We start from the raw sequence: 21145 nt of genomic DNA on the forward strand, positions 1-21145 counted from the left end.
TGATCTGGTCTGTTTCCTTCTTGACTTACATGTGGGGCATTCTGTGAACTCAGAGCTAAGAAAATTTTCCAGTTAGTTGTCGTTGATACTTTACCTGTGGTTACTTTTCATTATAGAAGAACCTATAAAACTACTTGGTGTATTGCTTTGAAATCACTAAGTTGCAAGAGCACGTATACAGCAGTATGCATACAATATTGCCAAATTTCTGTTTCATAGGGAAGTTTTTACCTTTGAAGACAATGTTAGGACCAAGATACGATGATCAGGTTGCTGAAGAAAATCGTTTCCACCCAAGTATGTTGTCCAACTACTTGAAGAGTCTCAAGGTAAAGTTAAATTTTCTCATTATTGAAATGTTACTTTTGTTACTAACATTTATTCAAATATTGCTTTTCAGGTTTAAGAAAAATGTTGTTGATGGCTTTTCTGGGGACATTGGTACAGAAAAATTTAATATATACGTGTAGCAGAAATGATAAATCACAGCTTGAATCAGTGATTGGGCACCTGGTGGGAAGGCAGGGCCAACACAGGGGGGCTCAGGTGCAAGCAATGACCTGACTGATCAGAAGGGGGTGGAGGCAGGATCCGCTCCCTCCCCAGACCTCACTTAAGGGTTGGCAGTTGAGGCAAAGGTATCTCACTGGAGAGCCCTGCCTACCTGTGGCTTTCCAAGGGTAAGCAGCTTTTTTTCCTTCGTTTCTGTGTCCACGGCTGCTGCACTGAGCATATCTTCATTTGCTGCAGCCTTTGACTTTGCTATTTTGCTGCCATTGCTGTGCTTTCAATTGCATTGCAGCGTTATGCTATATATATATTTTATTTACATTTTCAGTTTTTTTTTTCTGTAACTCCGCTGTTTCTAAAATACTTGATTATTGGCAAGACTTGTTTAGAATTCTCCAGCTTATTCACTGTGTTATCATCAAGAACCTCACATTTTTCTGTTATCACTGTCACAACCTAGTAAGTTGCTTTTATCAAAGTTCAGGTCCTTTGAGCCTGTAGTTTTACAGGGGATCCTTGTACAGTTATGCTAAGCTGCATTTTCACTTATAGGAATAAAAGTATTTAAAAAGGGTAGGCATATTTCACAGAAGTCCTGTCCCTTGTCTCTGTTTACCCCATTTCAGTCTGTCTCTTTCAGCCAGGATGTAACTGTGTGCTACTGCAGTTCTGACGAGAGAAGGCCTCGCCAGCCTTTTGTGCTGCGCAGAGGTCTGTGTAGGGTTGGGTGCATTCAGAGATGTAGGATCTTGAACCTCCCAGACAGAGATAGACACACAACCTAATTCTTTTAATCTGTTTATTGAACTATTGTATAGAAGATGAGCACCGCTTATTTAGATTGTGTTGTTTGTACAACTAATGGCAGAATTTACTTTTTTTTTTTTTTAAAATTTTTGCTGTTGATCTAAGTTAAACAAGTTCAGAAATAGTCTAACAATATCATAGCTTAAGCACCGGAAGGGTCATGTGGCTAAAATATGAGAACCTCTATTTTATGGATCTTATGTGAGCTTTGGTATGGTGGTGAGCTACTCGATGCAGCGGTGATAGAGGTGTTAGTGGGCAACCGTGAAGCATATGTGCTGAAAGTGGTAGGGTTTACCTTGCTTCAGTGCTATGATCTATGCATCTACGTTCTACTTGGGCTCCTCTTTTATGTAATTTTTTTTTTTTTTTTTTACTCCAATCAGCTTTAATGGAAGTACTTAGAAATTTTCCAAAAGTTAGCCTATTCATGGTTTAAATAAAATAAAATTGTGCGAGTGTTTTAAAGTTGTTGAGAACTTAAAAGACTTTCTCAGAATTTGAATTGTTGCTTGCTACTGATTTATCACTTAGAAAAGAAGTTTCATCAGGATTTTGGTCATGATTAGATACTTCTGTTAACACATACTTGAAGGTACAGGTTGAGCATTTAAGATAAGATGGAATTTTCCTTAACAAGCTTCCTCTGTGTTTTCTTTTTCTCTCTCAAAACTGGTTGCTGAAAACCTCAGTGTTAGACATTCTTTTATTAAGGGATAGCAATTCCTTTTTTTTTTTTTTTTAACAAATGCCAGTACTGAAACAATAACTTAATGTTCTCATTAAAAAAAAAATTGCACAAGCATTGTTAATAATTTCTTTCTTTCTTGAATAGGTGAATTAGTAATACTTATGCTTCATAAAAGTTAATTTTATTTCTGTTATGAAGAGCTAGAACTCACAAGAACTATTGTGCAGTTAATAAATTCAAGCTGCAGTATTCCTGTTAGGAAAACTGGTTACCAGTTCTTAGCCACGTTGTTGGTTTCACAGATCAATTTAATCACTGATCTTTAAACTGCTTGTCTCAAATGAAAAACGCAAGAAAGATGTCTGGGAACCAAAGAGAATTCAGTGTGTGGTGTGTTTTCACTCTCCTGAGGAGGAGGATGTTTGATAAGAGACTTATGGGGTCATGTAAAGGGAATCTAGCTGATTTGCTAGATTTATTTGCATAGCAACAAAAGAGTGCATGCATAAGGCATTTTATGTGTGAGACAGCTGGAATGAGAAACAGTGGGAGGAGGAAGGCTTTTGTAAGCACAGGAGATCATGGACTCACCAGCCGAAGTGTGGCTGAGTGGAGATGGTATGAAGATTGTGGTTTTATTGTATGTGGAAGGTGACAATTTCAAGCTATAGATTAGCTTTATTTAATCTCTTCAGTCATCTTTTACAATTGCAAGCAAGCAAAAAAAAAAAACCAAAAAAAACCCCAGTTTCATTGTGTTGCAATGCAATAACATTTTAGTGTTGCAACAATTCTTGTGAGAAAAATATACGTGCCTTAGTGAGAAGTTGCTCAACAATTTACTCTCTTCCAAAGCCATGTCATTTAATGATGGTGGGGTGTGGTAGACTGAAAAATGAGTTATGTTGGATGGAAATATATATTATATATATTTTTTTCTAATGGGTTACTAGTTTAGTTTAGTAGTTCTTCAAAAATCAGCTTCTGCTAAGAATTTTCTAGGAGCAAACCTATGAGAGCATGGCTGACAGAATGACTGTGGTAGTTTCTGTGATGTCAGTGTTTGGGAGCACAGCAAAGCAGGTGTGATGAGCATACAGCTACCAGAATATTTCCTATATGTAGGAATTGTGATTGATCAGACCGTACGCAGGGACAGTCCGACCTCAGCTTGCTGCCTGAAATGCTTCAGTTTCTGTGGTACCAACGGTTCTTTGAGTGGATTTTGGAATATTGTAACTGGATACTTTGATTTCAGGCCTTATGCTCTATATGCCATGCATACACAGATGTGTCTGTACATGCCATACATGCTTTATAGCTGTGGCTGAATTATACCAGATATCTGTGTGCTGTACTGCTCCAGGAACTGTGTGAGAAACAGTCACTTGATAGGATCTTCATTTACATGTGAATGATTTGTAATAACTATAAAGCATCAGCTGGACAGAAGTTCTGTAGTCCTGAGTTTCCTCCTAAACACTTTGCTGTATTTCATCCTCCTGTTGAAATTAAATGCAATATCCCCAGATGATTAGTGATAATTTAGGTCTGAAATATGTTGTAGTGTTCTTCTCATCCTCTGTATCAATCAGGAGACTGAAATCTGTAAATGAAAATGTTCAGAAGAGTAATCTCTAAAAGTTAAAGGAAAAACGTGAGAGTATTCTTTGAGCTTAAATGTTTTGATATGAAATTAATTTTTGTGCTTTCAACGTCTCAGTGGTAACTCTTCACTGCAGGAGTGGTTTGGGGAAGTTTGGAGGCTTCTGGTAGGAGCCTTTGAAGCTGCTGCTATTTGTGAATAGTGGAGATGGGAACTGGCTTTGAGTTTTCAGTACTAAAGTGGAATTGTAACCCCTACTTTGAAAGGGGAGAATGTTAATCTGTGCTTTACAAATTACTTGCTCTTATTTTAGCTTTCTGTTAACCTGTGATATTAAATGTTGTTACACTTTAACTTCTTGCTTTTATTAAACAGCTCATTTTCCTAACAACTCTTTTTCCTTCCGCTGAGGCTGTTGGATGATGCAGCATTTTCTTCAGTACTAATTCTCATTTTGGAATATCTTTCTTACTATGCTGCAACTGGATGAAAAATCCTCTGCTTTAAAATCGTTTTCATTAAATCTTAATCTTATTTCAAAAATAATTTTTCCCCTTAGCTGAGTTTATCTTGGAAACACTATAGCTAACCTCATATTTTAAATAAAAGAGCAATTTATCCAACTGAGCTGTGCAGAATCTGAGGAGGAAGGTAGTTACGGGGCCACTTCTGTTGCTTTGTAGTGTAGAGCTCTTCAGGGAACGTACAGCTGGTTCTTGTATCAGTCTTTTTGCCTATTTTAGCCACACTACTGATAGGATGCAGAATGTGGAAGAAGGTTATTGTGTCTTTTTTTTTTTTCAGGTCATGCTACTAGAAGATTGTGTGGGTTCTGTCCTGTCCAGCATCTTTATTGATGACCTGGATGAGGGCATTGAGTGCACCCTCAGTAAGTTTGCAGATGACACCAGGCTGGCAGGAAGTGTCAGTATGCCTGGGGTTAGCAAGGCCTTACAGAGGGATCTGGACAGACTGGATCACTGAGCCGAGGCCAATAGGATGAAGTACAACAAGACCAAGTGCTGGATTCTGCACTTTAGCCACAACAACCCCAGGTGGTGTTACAGGTGAGGGGCAGAGTGGCTGGAAGACTGTGGAAGAAACATTCCTGGAGGTGTTGGTTGATGCTTGGCTGAACATGAGCCAGCAGTGTGCCCAGGTGGTCAAGAAGGCCAGCGGCATCCTGGCTTGTATCAGAAATGGTGCAGCCAGCAGGAGTAGGGAAGTGATCGTCCCTCTGTACTCAGCTCTGGTGAGGCTGCACCTTGAGTACTGTGTTCAGTGTTGGGCCCCTCACTGCAAGACAGACATCGAGGCCCTGGAACATGTCCAGAGAAGGGCAACAAAGCTGTGGGGAGTCTGGAGCACAAGTGTGATGGGGAGCAGCTGAAGGAACTGGGATTATTTAGTCTGGAGAAGAGGAGGCTCAGGGGTGACCTTATTGCTCTCTACAACTTCCTGAAGAGAAGCTGTGGCAAAGTGGAGGTCCGCTTCTTCTCTTGTGTAATTAGTGACAGGATGAGAGGGAATGGCCTTGAGTTGTGCCAGAGGTGATTCAGATTATTAGGATATTAGGAAATATTTCTTCTTTAAAGAGTGGTCAGGCACTGGAACGAGCTGTCCACGGAGATGGTGGAGTCACCATCTCTGGAGGTGTTCAAGTAATGTTTACATGTTGCACTGAGGGACATGGTTCAGAGGGAAATATTGGTGGTAGGTGGCTGACTGGGCTGGGTGATCTGGGAGGTCTTTTCTGACCTTGGTGATTCTATGATTCCCTACATCTTTCACCACTTAACCTTTATTTTTCCTAGCTTGCTGTACAGTATGTTCACTTAAAGGTGCTGATATGAGAACATGTTATTCTACTCTGAACAGTTGTTTTTAATTGGTTTAGGTCAGGGTTCGGGACCTAGAGTGTAGCACGAGGAAATTTTGTGTGGCCTCACTTGTGAATTAAGTAATCCTTGAGATGTTTGCTAAGTGTTGTTGAAAGTAGAAGGAAAGTAATTTATTGCCTTTTGGTGTGCTCCCTGCAAAATTAACCACTGGGTAATATGCTGCTGTCTGTCCATATGTCTAGCAGCTCAGCTGACATCAAACATTTGAAATTTCAGATAATGTGACATGGTTTTCAGGTGGGCCGCTATCACCAGTGCTTGTATTTTTGCAGTATGCTCACAGTAAACCATTCAGAATAAAATACACAGCATTGGTAAACAACGAAGGAGAGGAGAAATTTAGAACTAATTTGGATATTGGAATACTTAGTGCTGCCGACACGTTATGACACTTTTTAACATCCGATAAATAAAAATATTATGAAAGTGTATCATAAGAACTTTGAATGTCATGCACGACAAGCTCTGTAGATACTTGGAAATTTGCCTTTGGAGTCTACAGATTAATGTATCCGTGTGAAACTACTGTGTCTGAACTGTATTCTAGTTGATGGGAATTTATTTTCTGTGAATTGTCTGGAAACAGTGTTTTAAGTTGTAATTTTTCCTACTGCAGTTCTAAACTATTGCCAGTCTGACTGCAAGGTAAATAAAAACTGATCAAAACCATGCTAAGAATATGTGCTGGAGTTTTAAATATATTGAAGATGTGCTGTTCTTTTATGTTTTTGCACATGTAACGTGCCACAGTGGTAATGTACTTTTAAGTGCACTATTTGATGTCTTTTTAAAAAGACAACAGAATGAGGATTTTGTTAAATCTGCTTGTAAAACAGTCTTTAAACAGGCATCTGATTTCATGATGAGGATCCTAAGTGAAAGCACGATGTTCTGCAAAGAGGAAGCCAGGAATGCTTTCAGCAAACAGGTATATTAGTGAACTGTTTTTGTGCAGTCATAACGGAGGTCTTTCCCAAAGAATGACTGGTAGTAGAATGAAGCTTATATAGATGTTTTCTGAACACAACATTTGAAAGGTTTCAAACTTGCAACAGTGGTTTGCTATAATTTTTAAATTTGGTTGTTATTAACAAATTAATATTTATGCACTAATACTTGAACTGAATATATAATTATTTTTATTTTTTAGGTTAAAATGGGTTTGCTGGTAGACTTGACCAACACCAATAGATTCTATGATAGGAACGATATACAGAAAGAGGGGATTAAATATATAAAGCTTCAGTGTAAGGGGTAAGTTGTCTGTATTCTTTTTAGTTTTTTAACTTGAAAGATCACTCTGAAGTAATTGCTGTTTTTTCACTTTGATTTTTCCTTCTCCTCCCACTGATTCCTTTCTTTTTTTTTTTAATCAGACATGGTGAGTGCCCTACACCTGAGAATACAGAAACATTTATCCGTGTATGTGAACATTTCAGTGAAAAGAATCCCACAGAACTCATAGGTATGTCTATTTTCATTAGTTTTTGCTGTTAATTTATTTTTATTCCTATACAGTCTGTTATTCTTGACAGTGTCAAAGGAATTTCTGCAGTACAGTGTTTATGCATGTGTAGATTAGATTATTTTTTTAACTCCAAAGTAGCATTTTCTTTTTACAGAAACCTGTATGTTTCTATATGCATCAATTTGAATACAGCAGTTTACTTTATGCAGAAGAAATGTACAAGAACTGTTTACAAGCCGTCTGCATTATGTTTTTGAAACTTCTGCTGATAGAAAAGAAGATCATGCATTGCCTAAGTGTTGTTTTGACACTCAGTGGTTTGGCTGGCTTGCTTGCTGTCATTTTTAATATTTTCAATAGCTGATTGATCAGAGACTCTTCAGCAAATTTCACAAAGCAGCTGATTAATTGGTAGAAATTGGTAGTAGATATTTGGTTAAGTTTTTCTTCAGCGATGTATTGTCTCATAGTAAATATTTGAACGTTCATAAGACTTTTTCCCTCAGAGCAAAAAAAAAAAAATCAATTTGATTGGCTTTCAGTTAAGACAGTTTTATTCTGATTTCTGTTAAGCACTTCTATGTGCTTAACTCTGTCTGCAAACTGTCAGAGATGAGAAATTACTGTGCAACTGAGTTTCCAGAGGCAGGACGAATTTCATCATTGGGCGTCTTTGGTGATAATTCTGTACCTTTGCTGAATAGGAATATCTCTCTGACTTACTACACAGAACAGATGTTTGCATAGGTGCCATTGATAAGAGCTTGGTAAACTAAGCTTGTATGTTCACACAGTTTAGGATTTGTATAGAGTCTTAGAACAGAAGTTGAAAGGGAGCTCTGGAAATCATCTAGCTTATCACCCCTCTGCAGAGCAGAGTCAGCTGAAGCAGATTGCTTAGGATGGTGCCCACTTTTGACATTCTCTAAGGATAGGAACTCCACAACATCTTCTGGCAACTTAATCAAGTGTTTGACTTTTACAATGAAAAGTGCTTTTTCCTAGTGTTTAAACAGCATTTCTCATATTTCAGTTTGTGCCTATTTCTTCTTGTCACTGGATACCATTGAGAATCTCATTTTGTTAAGGCCTGAAAGATATACTTGGGGCACGTAATTAACTTTTTCACACAATTTAGTTTTAGATGTTTGCTTTTCTCTGTTTCACATAGAAAGAAATTTCAGTTTGAGACTTGTATTTTTTTCCTTGAACAAGCAGAAGTATCTGATATGAAAAATGAGAAACTACTAAGTGAGAGTAAGTGGGATCAGCCATCAAACAATATTTCAGAAACTGGAATTCCTAAGAAATAGGGGTAGTGTTGTGATATGTATTAAGTAGCAAACCCATTTAACTTCTAAAACACCATTTTTAGAGTTGAGCCATTTACTTTTTGACTTGCATGAGTTTTGGAATGTTCTATTATTTAGACCGTGTCTTGACTCTAATTGAATTATAGAATCACCAAGGTTGAAAGAGACTCGGAGGATCACCCAGTCCAACCATCCACTGATCACCAATAGTACTCACTAAACCACATCCCTCAACACAAAATCCAAACACTCCTTGAACACCTCCAGGGTCAATGACTCCACCACCTCCCTGGGCAGCCCATTCCAGTGCCTGACCACTCTTTCAGAAAAGTAGTATTTCCAGATGTCCAGCTTGAATCTCCCCTGGTGCAGCTTGAAGCCATTCCCTCTAGTTCTACCATTAGTTAGATGAGAGAAGAGGCCAACCCCCAGCTCACTACAACCTCCCTTCAGTTAGTTATAGAGAGCAATAAGGTCTCCTCTAAGCCTCCTCTTCTCCAGACTGAACATTCCCAGCTCCTTCAGCCGCTCCTCATGAGGCCTGTGCTCCAGACCCCTCACCAGCTTTGTTGCCTTCTTTGAACCCGCTCCAGGGCCTCAATATTTTCTTGCAGTGAGGGGCCCAAAACTGGACACAGTACTCAAGGTGCGGCCTCATCAGAGCTGAGTACAGGGGGACAATCACTTCCCTGTTCCTGCTGGCAACACTGTTTCTGATGCAAGCCAGGATGCCATTGATCTTCTTGGCCACTTGGGCACACTGCTGGCTTGTGTTCAGCCAAGCATCCTCTATGCAGTCTTGCAGCCACTCTGCCCCAAGCCTGTAGCGTTGCCTGGGGTTGTTGTGGCCAAAGTGCAGGACCTGGCATTTGGTCTTGTTGAACTTCAGCCCAGCCATCCAGCCTGTCCAGATCCTTCTGTAGGGCCTCGCTACCCCCAGGCAGATTGATACTGCCAGCCAACTTGCTGTCATCTGCAAACTTACTGAGGGTGCACTCGATGCCCTCATCCAGGTCATCAATAAAGATATTGAAGAGGACAGGGCCCCAGCACCATCCCCTGGGGGACACCACTCGTGACTGGTTGCTAGTTGGATTTAGCTCCATTCACCAGCACTCTCTGGGCCCAGCCTTCCAGCCAGTTCCTTATCCAGCCAAGAGTGTACCTGTTCAAGCCATGGGCTGCCAGCTTCTGTAGGAGAATACTGTGGGTGACAGTGTCAAAGGCCTTGCTGAAGTCTAGGTAAACTACATCAACAGTCTTTTTCTTGTCCACCAGGCAGGTCACTAGATCGTAGAGGAGATCAGGTTGTCAAGCAGGACCGCCCTTCATGAACCCATGCTGGCTAGACCTGATTCCCCCAGTTGTCCTGCACATGCAGTGTGATTTCCCTCAAGACAGTATGCTCCGTAACCTTCCCTGGCACCAAGGTCAGGACTTTAGAACCATAAAATCACCAAGGTTGGAAAAGATCTCTAAGATCATCCAGTGCAGCTGTACCCCTATCACCAATATTTCCCTACTGAACCATGTCTCTCGGTACAACAGTGAAATGTTTTTTGAATACCTCTGGGGTTGATGACTCAAGCACCTCTGTGGGCAGCCTGTTTCAGTGCCTGACTGCTCTCTCAAAGATGTATTTCCTAATGTTCAACCTGAATCTCCCCTGTTGCATCTTAAGGCTATTCCCTCTAGTCCTATTGCTTGTTAAATGGGAGAAGAGGCTGACCCCTAGCTCAGTAGAACCTCCCCTCAGGAAGTTCTAGAGAGCAATAAGCTCACCCTTGAGCCTCCTCTTCTCCAGACTGAACAATCCCAGCTCCCTCAGCCACTACCCATAAGACTTGTGCTCCAGAGCCCTCACAGCTTCACTGCCCTCTCTGGACATGCTCCATGGCCTCGATGTCTGTCTTGCAGTAAGAGGTCCAAAACTGAACACAGTACTTGAGGTGCAGCCTCACCAGGGCTGAATACAGAGGGACGATCACTTCCCTTTGGTTCACTTCTGTGAGGGGGAAAAAAAAAAAAAATCTCTTAAATAACCTGTGGTTTAGACTTTTGTGTTATAAGTGAAATGTTGGGATTTTTGATTTTCCTTCCGTGAGTTACAGAAAAGTTGTTTCTGGGTCTGAATGCTTTGTTTCCTCTTTTGAAACAGCTCCAGAGGACTTAGAGTGGAGGATGTTTTTATCAGAAGTGAAAGCAATCTGCAGCAGTGATAGTACTGCACCGTCTGCAGTCACTCCTTTCCAAGCCATTGGTCTCATTGCTGAAATGCTACTCATCTTTGTTGTGTGTGTAAAATTATTGACTTAACCTTCTTGGTAGAAGTAACAGCTGCAGGGCTTATTGATAGCAATTGTGTGCCTGATACAAAAAAGGCTCAAATGCAAATGATAAGTGAACAAAATTTTCTATTCAACTAGAACACTATAGGATGGAAGCTATATTTTTGCAACTTGAAGGACTGCAGCACGCTTGCCAATTTCAAGGAAACAAAATGCGAAGATTTTGCTTAAGCCAGAAACAAAAGAGAAATGATTACTGGGAACAAATTCTATAAGGAAGCTAAAATTAATTTCATTTGATGCAAGTTATGGTTTTTATGGCTATTAATGGTTAGAAAGTGTGAATCCAAGAAATTCCCAGCAGATTTTGTGTTGCTTTATTAAGAAAGGAAGGTTGGAGTGAAAGGGGAGTGAGTCACAAAACCAACTCTGGTGCAGTTGAGGTCTGCGTACTTGTGTAAAGTTTCTGCTCTTCATAGGTATTTGGTTTTGGATCTCCAGTATAAAATAAATAAATTGCTTGCAGTGTGGATGTAGGGTGTAGGAAGAGAAGATAGATGCTGAAATTTGATCTGGATAAGCATCAAGTGAATTACTGTTGATTTAGTCTCTTAGCTGTGGCAGGAAATAAGTGAATTAATAAAACTTTGCTTTGTAGTCAGAGCTGAAAAACTTATTATTAATCAGTTAATAATTGCACTTGGTTTTAGTGGAAACTTTAATACTGTGGTGTTTGCTGTTTAAAAAAGTGCAGTGGGAGGAAGAGTCGTTATCTTGCTTGAATTCTTCATAGCCTTTTAGTAGCACAAGTTTCAGGCTTGTTTTAATCACTAGATGGTGCTGTTGTCTTGACATGGGAGAAAAGAACAGGAAAAAGGAAAAAAAGGAATTTCGATGCCTTTGACTCTCCCTTCCTTTCACTGTAAAATAGACGAAAAATTTGTGTTTTTCTTAAAATGTAATAAGTATTTCAAGGTTATTGTAGTGTTGTATAGTTGTTGGTTTTTTTCCCCCTCAAATTTAATGTCCAACCTTAGTATGGTAATTATAAATCTTACTTAAAATTTTAGACTGATACTGCATTCAAATTTGAAATAGGAAAATCTGGATATGATTTTTATGCCTGATGGTGTGAAATAATGTAGTACCTGTTGAATCCATTAAAAGCACAGCTATTAGATTTGGCTGCATTGTCTCCTAGTAAGCATTTGAGCAGTCATTTAAAAAAAAGAAAAAAAAAGAAAAACAAATCCAAACCAAACAACTTTGGATCTCATCTGCATTAGCCATATTTGAGTTGGATTAAGTTAGTGGCCTTGATCTGAAATAATCTGAAGTGTTCTGTACTCTTGTTGCTGATAATTTGCAGGAAGAATATAATAAATTGTTTAGCTTTTGTGCATTAACTAATCTGTGAGGTCTTGATGGGAAGGGAGGTAACTTGTTACTGATGAGAGCAGAATGATTAGAAAACTCATCTGTGAAACTTAACTATGTATGTTGGAAATACTTTCAAATGATTATGTTCTTCTCTTGTTTCATCTAGGTGTCCATTGCACACATGGTTTCAATAGAACTGGATTTCTCACTCTGTGCCTTCTTGGTTGAGAAGCTGGACTGGAGGTAACTTTAAATTTAAATTCTTAGGAATTTGTGGTGCTAAAGAATCTTTAGTATGTTTCATTCGTTGTCCTGGCAGCTGTGCTTGTGTATTCATTGTTTAAATTAAAACTTCCTACTAATTTTGAGCAAACAACCTATGTTAGCATTATTCATATCATACCTTGGTAGCTCAGCCTCGGTCAGTCAAGCTTTTCAGTTCTGGTAAGTGAAAGTCAGCTGTACCTGCTGTGTGAGGGCTTCTAGAAATGTACAGATTGTGCTGGGTCCCTCCCCAGTGGCATGCCCCACGCTTTGAGTGAAAACACAGTTCAGGGAAGCCTGAAGTATTGTTTTTTCTATTTCAAATAGATTTGGATGTAGGCTTTTTAGTTTCTTGATTTCCAGGAAGATGCTATTAGCTGGAGAAACAACAGAGTGACAAGTTCCCTTCTGAAGGGGTGGTGGGAAGGCAAAGCTGTCTCCAGCTTGCTGTTTGACTGAAGTCTGCAGCTCATTTCTACAAAAGCACCTGTTTGAGAGATTTTAAACTTTGGTCCCTTCATACATACCAGAGATCTTTTCCTAGATATTACTAGTTAAAAAAGGAAAAAAAAAAAAAAAGGCTGTACCATGCTGATAAGCTTGATTTTGCATGTTTGGTAGTGTTCATGAAATGCTGTTTCTGTGATGGCTGGGTACTTGCAGAGTGTGTTACTTACCAAGTCCCTTCAGCATTTTGATGCTATTTCTTTTATGGTCCTTTAAGTGAAGAGAAATACACTCCTGTTCTTGCATGTTCCTGTGATATACCTCTGGACATAGAATTTACGTGGTGATTAATGTGTATATGCAGGCAGTTTGCAAAGAAGTAGGTTGTTGTCTTCTGTTAGTAAACTTGGAGTAAAGACACTGGAGTAATGGAGACAGAATGCCATTAGCGGTGGGTGGCTGAATCTTGGCAGAATCTTAGCTGACTGCAGGAAGATACAAAGATTGTTATAGTGTGATTATAGTTACTCTTACAAAGTAGAAAATTGGTTTGCTTTTAATCTAACAACTTAAAAGCAGCATGCAGTAATCAGATTTGATATTGGTCATTTGTTCTGAGGAGGAAATGCACTTAAATCTATTTGAAACAGCTTTTATGCAGCTTTTTACTTCTAAACCTCTGTGGGAAAGGCCTTAAAACTTAGCAGCCATATATTTTTGTTTGTTTGCTTTGTTTGAATAGCTGATCGTGTAAATTTGCTCTTCTCTGTCAAATTATTTTAATGGAGTGTCCTGATGTCGCTTAATAAAAATGTCCACTGCAAAAGAAGATTTCTGCAAGGTGGAAGTTAGTGCTAGCATTGTATTAAGATAAAGCCACTTTGCTGTATCATCCTTTAAAATAAGTCACTGCTGTTTGCTGAAGAGGAAATAAGGCTTCCCTCATGGAAAAATCCATCCATATTCATTTCTGAAGTGTATGGTACAGGAGTACTGCTGATGCATTGTGAATTCTGAGATGTATTTTATAGTTAGTTTAAAGAAAGGTCATCTAGAATGAAAGCCCTCCAGCTAGTTATCAGAAACCTTAGTTTTCTTCTCTATAACTTTTTCCCCAAAGCCTACTCTATTTCTAGAACTTGCAGAGGGTGTTTTCCTTTAGCAGATTTCAAGCTCAGAAACCTAGCACTGGATTTTTTGACTTTTGTTACCATATGCTCCACAATAGTGTAGAGTTCTTGTGATACAATGGGGGACGAATCTGAACATGTTTCAGGCCCTGCCTCTTTTGGTTGTTTTGGATTTGCAATGACGTTGATTTTGGAAGGTGTAAAACAATTTAAGAATGTTACCAAAATACAAATTGTCTTATATGTAAGAAATTAGGAGTCGTAAGAAGCAGAACGAGGAGGATAGATCTTTTCTAAATAACTCAGGTTATTAAGCTGTCATTTCTGAGATTTGATGACCATCTGGTACCCTGACTTCTGAAACTGCTTTGTTCTCCACTCTTAATCAAAGAGAGAACCAAACTTACCTGGTTCTTGGGAAGTGGCTTTCTCTATACCAGGATACTTGTCTCAGAGTTCTCAGGCACTGTCTCATACTGGACAGATCAGGCAAAAAATACCTTCTGTATTTTTTCCAATTTTAGCTATGTGATCTCCTTGTTCCAGTGGTAGGCTATTTAATATTTAAAAAAAAAAACGTAAAAAATTTGTAGCAAGTATTATCTGCTTTTGTTCCAGCTTAAAGATTTGTGCTTGTTAAGAAGCCTAACTAAGGGATTTACCTTTTGTGGTATCTCTCTACTCTTTTATATAGCATCATCAAGGTTGGAAAAGAGCATCAAGATGATCCAGTCCAACCATCCACCTACCACCAATATTTCCCACTAAACCACTTCCCTCAGTAAAACATCTAAACGTTTCTTGAACACCTCCAGGGATGGTGACTCCAACTGCCTCCCTGGGCAGCCCATTCCAGCACTGACCACTCTGTCAGAGAAGAGATTTTTCCCAGTATCCAACCTGTATAGCAAGATTTCTAAATGTTGGTCTGTGGTCTGTAATTTGGCCACTCATTCATTTTTCTATAGCAATAATAAAAATTACAATGAAGGTTTTACCTGAATGACCAGCAGACTGCTCTTCGCTGCACCTAGAGATGAAACAGACCAAGCTGCGGATTTTGTGAATGTATGCAGTGCAAGATCAATGCAATTGAAGCATGATGCTTTGAATATCATGAATGTTTTTGGAATTGTCACTTTAGGATTTTTTTCTGAATTCTTGGTACTGATAACTTTTAAGTGTGTTTTAGTCATACTGTGCCTTAACAAATAAAGCCTACAGAGTAATTTCCATTTTTTATTTGACAGTATTGAGGCAGCTGTGGCTACCTTTGCTCAGGCTAGACCACCAGGTATTTATAAAGGTGACTATTTGAAGGAATTATTCCGTCGTTATGGAGATGAAGATGATGCACCATCACCACCTGAGCTCCCAGAATGGTGCTTTGAGGATGATGAAGAGGAAGATGATGACAACGGTAAAACAGGAGGCCAAGAATCAGAACCTGGATCATCAAGCTCTTCCTTTGGCAAGAGGAGAAAAGAACACCTAAAACTGGTATTTTTGATTAAGAACTTAAGATTCTAATTGCTAACTGTACTTGCTTAAACTCACGATCATCTGTTACTGCACTGTAAGTGCTAGACAAGTGCTCTTGCAAGCTGGGAACTAGTAGTATTGTCTCAAACCAGGGGGAACATTTTTTTTTTTTAATGTTTCCTATATGAACACTGAACTTTGACATTCAAACCCTTAACTATTTCAGTGGTAACAATGACTTAAATTTTTCAAATACTACCTTTTTTTTAAGCTTGAGATACAAAATTTATTCATAGTTATCCGATCTATTGTTAGAGGTGGAATGTTCTGGAGGTGTATGGGGGTGTAAAACAATTTGTTTTTTTTTTTTGTAGCCATGTAGATCAAAGTTCAGTCTTTTAAATTCAGTGCTCATTTTGGTAAATATAATTAATTTTGAAAACCTGAAAGGATTGAGACTAGGATTAGCAAGAAGCAATGTGATTTTTAGAAAGCCAAGGCAATTCTGAAATCAGTTTTGTTTTTTTTTTTTTTTTCCCCCTAAAGCTTTTTCACTATAGAATAAGAACTTCTCTTTAGTTTGGAACTGTCAAACTGATTTTTTTTTTTTTGACTCGTATTTTGATGCATTAGCAACTGAGATGTGATGGTGAGGCTGAAGACAGCCATTTTTCCACAGGTATAAAACTAAATTGATGTGTTTAGCAGGAATCGCCATACTGTTTTCATAGGCTTTTTCTTATCTGCCAGCATAGATATTTTTTCAAAGCTGAAAGCTAAATTATACGAATAAGCATATTAATAACTAAAACTTAATTAAGAGTTAGAGAATTTGTGAAAGACAGAATCATTTAGTTAATATGCATATTCGTATAATTCAGTTTTGCAGCTCTGGAGGAACAGTCTTTGGCATGAAGAGGAGGAACGGGGAGAATTCTTTACCATGATACTTGGCTGGCAGATTGGACTGCATCTTAACTGAGTAGAGATGGATACAGTCTATTTGTGATTCCTTATAAATATGCAATCTACAGGGAGAATTATTATCAGGTAAATACCTCTTGCTTGGATTTTCTCTTATAGAATGTTCTGAGTTGGAAGAGACCCACAAGGATCATGAAGTCCAGCTCCTTACTCCACACAGCACCACTCAAAAATCAGACCATATGACTGAGAGTGTTGTCCAGATGTATTCTGACAAGCTCAATGGCACAACCACTGCCCTGGGCAGCCTGTTCCATGTCCACAGCCTTCTGATGCAGAACCTGTCCCTAACCCCCACCTGCCCCTCCCCTGACGCAGCTCCATGCTGTTCCCTTGAGTCCTGTTGCTGTTACCAGAGAGCAGAGCTCATTGCTACTCCTCCACTCCTGTTGTGAGGAGCTGTAGACAGCCACGAGGCCTCCTCTCAGCCTCCCCTCTGGGCTGAACAGAGCAAGGGACCTCAGCCACTCCTCATATATCTTCTCTACACCCTTTACCATCTTTGTAGCTCTCTTTTGGACGCTCTGATAGTTTTACATCTTTATATTCTGGCACACAAACCATGCACAGTACACAAGGTGAGCGCAGCACAGAGCAGAGTAGGACAACCCCTTCCCTTGCCCACTGGCAATGCTGTGCTTGATGCACTCCAGGGTATGGTTTGTCTTCCTGGCTGCCTGGGCACACTGTTGACTCATGTTCAATTTACTGTCGACCAAGACCCCCGTATCTCTTTTGGCGGTGCTGTTCTCCACTCTGTATGTATAGCCAGTTATTGTTATACTATCTAAAGGGCTAAATGTTCATTGTTACTGTTGATTTCTCACAGCAGATGTTTTCAAGTTTCTAATCTGACTCCTCGAAAGACCAGAGGATATGTAATGTCAAACTAAACAGGACTGTTAGGATAGTGATGTTCTGAAATGTTTTCATTTGACCCTAATCTTTGAGGAAATAGAAGAAAAGTTCTGGGAGTAGAGGAGATACCTTCCAGGCATCTTCCTAGAACAGTGAATAGTCCAAAGCAACTGCCCAGATAGCTTATGGAGAGATGTAAGCATGCTGTCCATTTCACAGATCCTGTCTTGGACTGGAGAAACTTTGCTGTCAGAAAGTCTTCACAGTCTCCCCTTTTTTTTTTTTTTCCCCCCCCTTGTGATATATAAGCTACAGTTAGAACATTAGTTTCCTTCATCAACATCTGAAGTAGCTGACAGTAACAGTGGGTCTGTTAGCTGATACTTAAAATCTCACTGGGGAAAAAAATCTCCCAAGTATTTTGCAAATAGGACAGCGAATTATACTTCTGATCCAAAACTTTCAAACTTTTCATGGGTCAAACAGATCTTTTAATCTTTATTAAGAAGTACCATCTGTTCTATTCCTATGTAAGTCGTGCATTTCACAGGAAGTACAGGGTGTAACATGCAGTGCTTCTAAAATGGGTGGTTATGTCTCAACCAGACTGGAAGTGGTGGTTACTACTAGTGACTTCCTTTGTGATTTTGAGGGGAGCTGTCTTGTGATCATCTGTGAGACCGAGGGAATGGCTGATATAGTTAGCCACAGTAATATTAAAGTATCAAAGTCTACTGATTGTAAATGTTAGTGATTTTCTTTTTCTAATCTACCTTTTTTTTTTTAGCCAGCATTTAACCCTTATACTATACCTGTGAACATACTTTCAATACAGAAAAAATGTTATGTTCTCATTTTTTTGCAGCAGTGTTTTCTTATGTAGTTTACCCCTATAGTCTGTTTAGTACTGACTATCCTTGACATTCTTTATATTCTGTCGTGTTCACCCGCGTTTTTTCTGAGGCTTTAGTGCCTGTAAATGAACACAAGCCTCTAGCTGAAGCCACCTCAGTGCTTAACAGGAAAGAGTTAATTTTGTATGTCTTAAGGCTAATACTTCTGTTTATATATCTCAATATAATTGCCTTTTAGAAGATGGACTAATGCTAATTCAGCACATGGTCTATATCTGCCTCCTCTTTCTCTTATTTTCTATGTGTGTGTATATGTATAATTTCTTATTCCTTATTAAATGTGGAAGGTATTTTCCCTCTCCTCATTTCTAAGGATTGCTTGCTTCCTCTTTTTCAGAAGGTACACTCTTTTTCTGTTATCTTTGTTCTCTGGAGAACTTTCTTTGAACGTTTTGCACTTGATCAAGTCTCTGAGTTGCTGAAGATGGCCACCACCCAGGCCTGGTGATAGCTGTTGAGATTGGAGAGGTGTGGGAGGGCATGGCTCCAACCCTACACCCTCCTCCAGCTGCTGTTCTAAATCTGACTGACGACATGATGATGCACTGCCACTTTTCCTTCAGCTGAAGCAATGGATATAGGGATGCAGTGGCAAGGGTAAAGAATTTCAGCACTACAGATGATATGAAGGGCTGTGCAAAGTGTAGCTGCTAAAGGCACGTAGTTACCTGGGATCTTGAGGTACTGCTGCTGAGCTGACTATTCTTGCATCTCTGCACCATGTTCAGCCCATTTCCACGAGAATGCTGTTAGCTCAACAGCAGTGCAGAAAGTAGATGGGTCTGGCTCAGTTCTGGCACCTTGTTGCAGGAACTATTCGTATGAAACCCGGAACACTGAGCTTACCAAGTATCAATATGCAGATGGATCACCTGTTTTTCCTACTGCTGTGGCTGAGCTACAGATATATCTGAGGCCTGACTTTATTCTGTAAAAGCATCATCTTGTCTGTCTGCTGCTTATGGCTCCATTTACACTAGCATCCTTGATGGAGTGTCTGGCTACCCGAGTTGGTTATATTAGGCTGCAGTAACTGAGTGAAATACTCTGTGTTATCTGTCCTACTATTGTACAACCTTGTCTTCCCTCTATGATGTCAGCACTTTGCTCCTCACTCCCCCCCAGTCCTCTTCTTGTTTCAAACTGACAGCATTGCAGTGAGAGGTTACAGCGTGCCTATCAGGGGAATGGAGAAGCCAGTGTGGAAAAGCAAAAGCTTGGCTTCTTTGTCCAATTATAAGCTGTGCTTTTTTCCTTAATTCTTTCATAGTTGCACCTCTCCATCCTGAGATTGTAACTGTGTGTTTGTGTATGTGTTATACATATGCACATGTATGTAATCATGTAAAGCAAGCATATGCTGCTTATGCAAGAGAACCTGTTGTCAGGTATTTACAGTTAAAAGCTCTTACAGTAAACAAACAGACCAAACAAAGTGACTGGAACTAAATTAGGGTGCATACTTCCTATGTGCTGGAAAGCTGATGCCTTTGTAATTTTGAATAATTCACTCCAACTCCATGCTTTTCTTACCATGTAGAGAATTTTTGAAACTGTTCAGAATTGTAGTGATGCAGAATCATGCTTGTGATGCCAAGTGTAAGAGCATGTGCAGCTGTTTTTAGTTCATGGCATAATTTGATAGTGCTATGTACTCTGATGTTAGCATCTCCGAAATCAATTGTGTAAGTGCATAATTCTCTTAATCAGTCTGCAAGAGACAATTTAAAGTAATAAGCACCAGCACCAGTTTCTTGTTTATGACTTTGTTTTTTGGAAGATACTTGCTTTTGCCTGCTTTTTGCTTTCATCTTAGCAGTCCCTAATGCTGCTGCACTCTGATGTTATTCAGAGTAGGAGGTCACAACGAAGTCACAATCCTTTATTTCCTAGTACTGTTAACCCTTTATTGAGAACCCAGACAGCATGCTAGCCAGGCTTATGAAACTCTGCCTCCCCTACTGAGTCACCTGTATGCTGCTGCACCTACTGCAAGCAGAAATAACATGGGATAAGCGAATCTCTGAAAGTCTGTGGAGCTTAAGATAATTAAGGTTGTGAACTAGCTTATTGCTTCAGGATGTACTGCTCTCAGAATATGGATTTGGTGGCACAGCTGAGCCTATCTTAACTGACAAGTTGGGTTCTGCTTTCCTTTCACTTTTTGTGTTCTTTCTGCTTCCACTGTGCAGGCACCAGCACTGACTCATCCAATGGTGAGCTAATTCAGGATACCAATTTGGAAGAATATTACTAATTCACGTTGTTATTTTTGCCATCTTAGTTCTTCAACTTGCTCAAGAGTGGAACAGATGAGTGCAATGGTGTGTGGAAGGGGAAGAGAACGTAAAGGCTCCTTTCATAAGTAGTATGTAGCTAGATTTGTTAAAGCAAGTTTCAAGCTTTTTAGAGAGCAGGTAGAAAATACTTCTGTAATCATATGCAGGATATGTAGTTCAACAGGTGAAGCTTCGTGCTTCGATCTTTTTAGTCTACATTGAGATTTTGTGATGCTGCTAAAAAAAAAAGTCTCATAGATTTGGGATCTCCATAGAAACATTCAGTTCTGTAGCTTTCTCAACCTGATGGCCTTATTGGATTCCATTGTGCAGAATTTTATTCTACTCAGCATCAAATCTTTTCTAGAATACAAAGATTATTTGAGTATTATTTTCCATATTCTTTATTGATATCTGCTTAGGCTTATCTGGAGCATTCAGAATAGCTTCTAAATTTTGGTAACCTGGTTTAGATTGGTAACAAAATCATGTCAGTGCACTTTCATACATGTTTTTATTACAAACCGGCTGTTTATTTTCTCCTTCGTTAAGACGTTTGTCCTAGATCAACCAAGAGCCCTCTAAGTTTGGTGCTACATGAGTACACTTTTCTCCCCTACAGTGTAAGTTTAAGTTTTGAAATGCAAAATATGCTACATCACCTAAGTGGAGGTTAAAAACATGGATTTTAACTTCTGGTATTGGAATTACCATTGAGGTCTGAATGCAGTTAACGTAGTCAATTGAAAACATGCATCTCAGAAATTTGGAGGGAGAGAAAAGGGACTTAACTGCTTCATCCACTGAGGTGCTTTTTTATTAA

At 39.3% G+C, this 21145-nt stretch overlaps 1 protein-coding gene across 1 annotated transcript in view; it reads left to right on the forward strand.

Moving 5' to 3' along the window:
- Nucleotides 1-219: 219 nt before the first annotated feature.
- The window catches only part of RNGTT (RNA guanylyltransferase and 5'-phosphatase), a 179758-nt gene continuing 158832 nt past the window's right edge, over nt 220-21145 (forward strand). The window contains 6 exon segments of the mRNA XM_010707638.2: nt 220-329; nt 6666-6769; nt 6892-6980; nt 12131-12171; nt 12173-12207; nt 15056-15305. Of these exon segments, the coding sequence (XP_010705940.1) occupies nt 243-329; nt 6666-6769; nt 6892-6980; nt 12131-12171; nt 12173-12207; nt 15056-15305 (606 nt within the window). The 5' untranslated portion in view covers nt 220-242.

The sequence above is a fragment of the Meleagris gallopavo genome, chromosome 2 (assembly GCF_000146605.3).
Source record: "Meleagris gallopavo isolate NT-WF06-2002-E0010 breed Aviagen turkey brand Nicholas breeding stock chromosome 2, Turkey_5.1, whole genome shotgun sequence".
Lineage (NCBI taxonomy): Eukaryota > Metazoa > Chordata > Aves > Galliformes > Phasianidae > Meleagris > Meleagris gallopavo.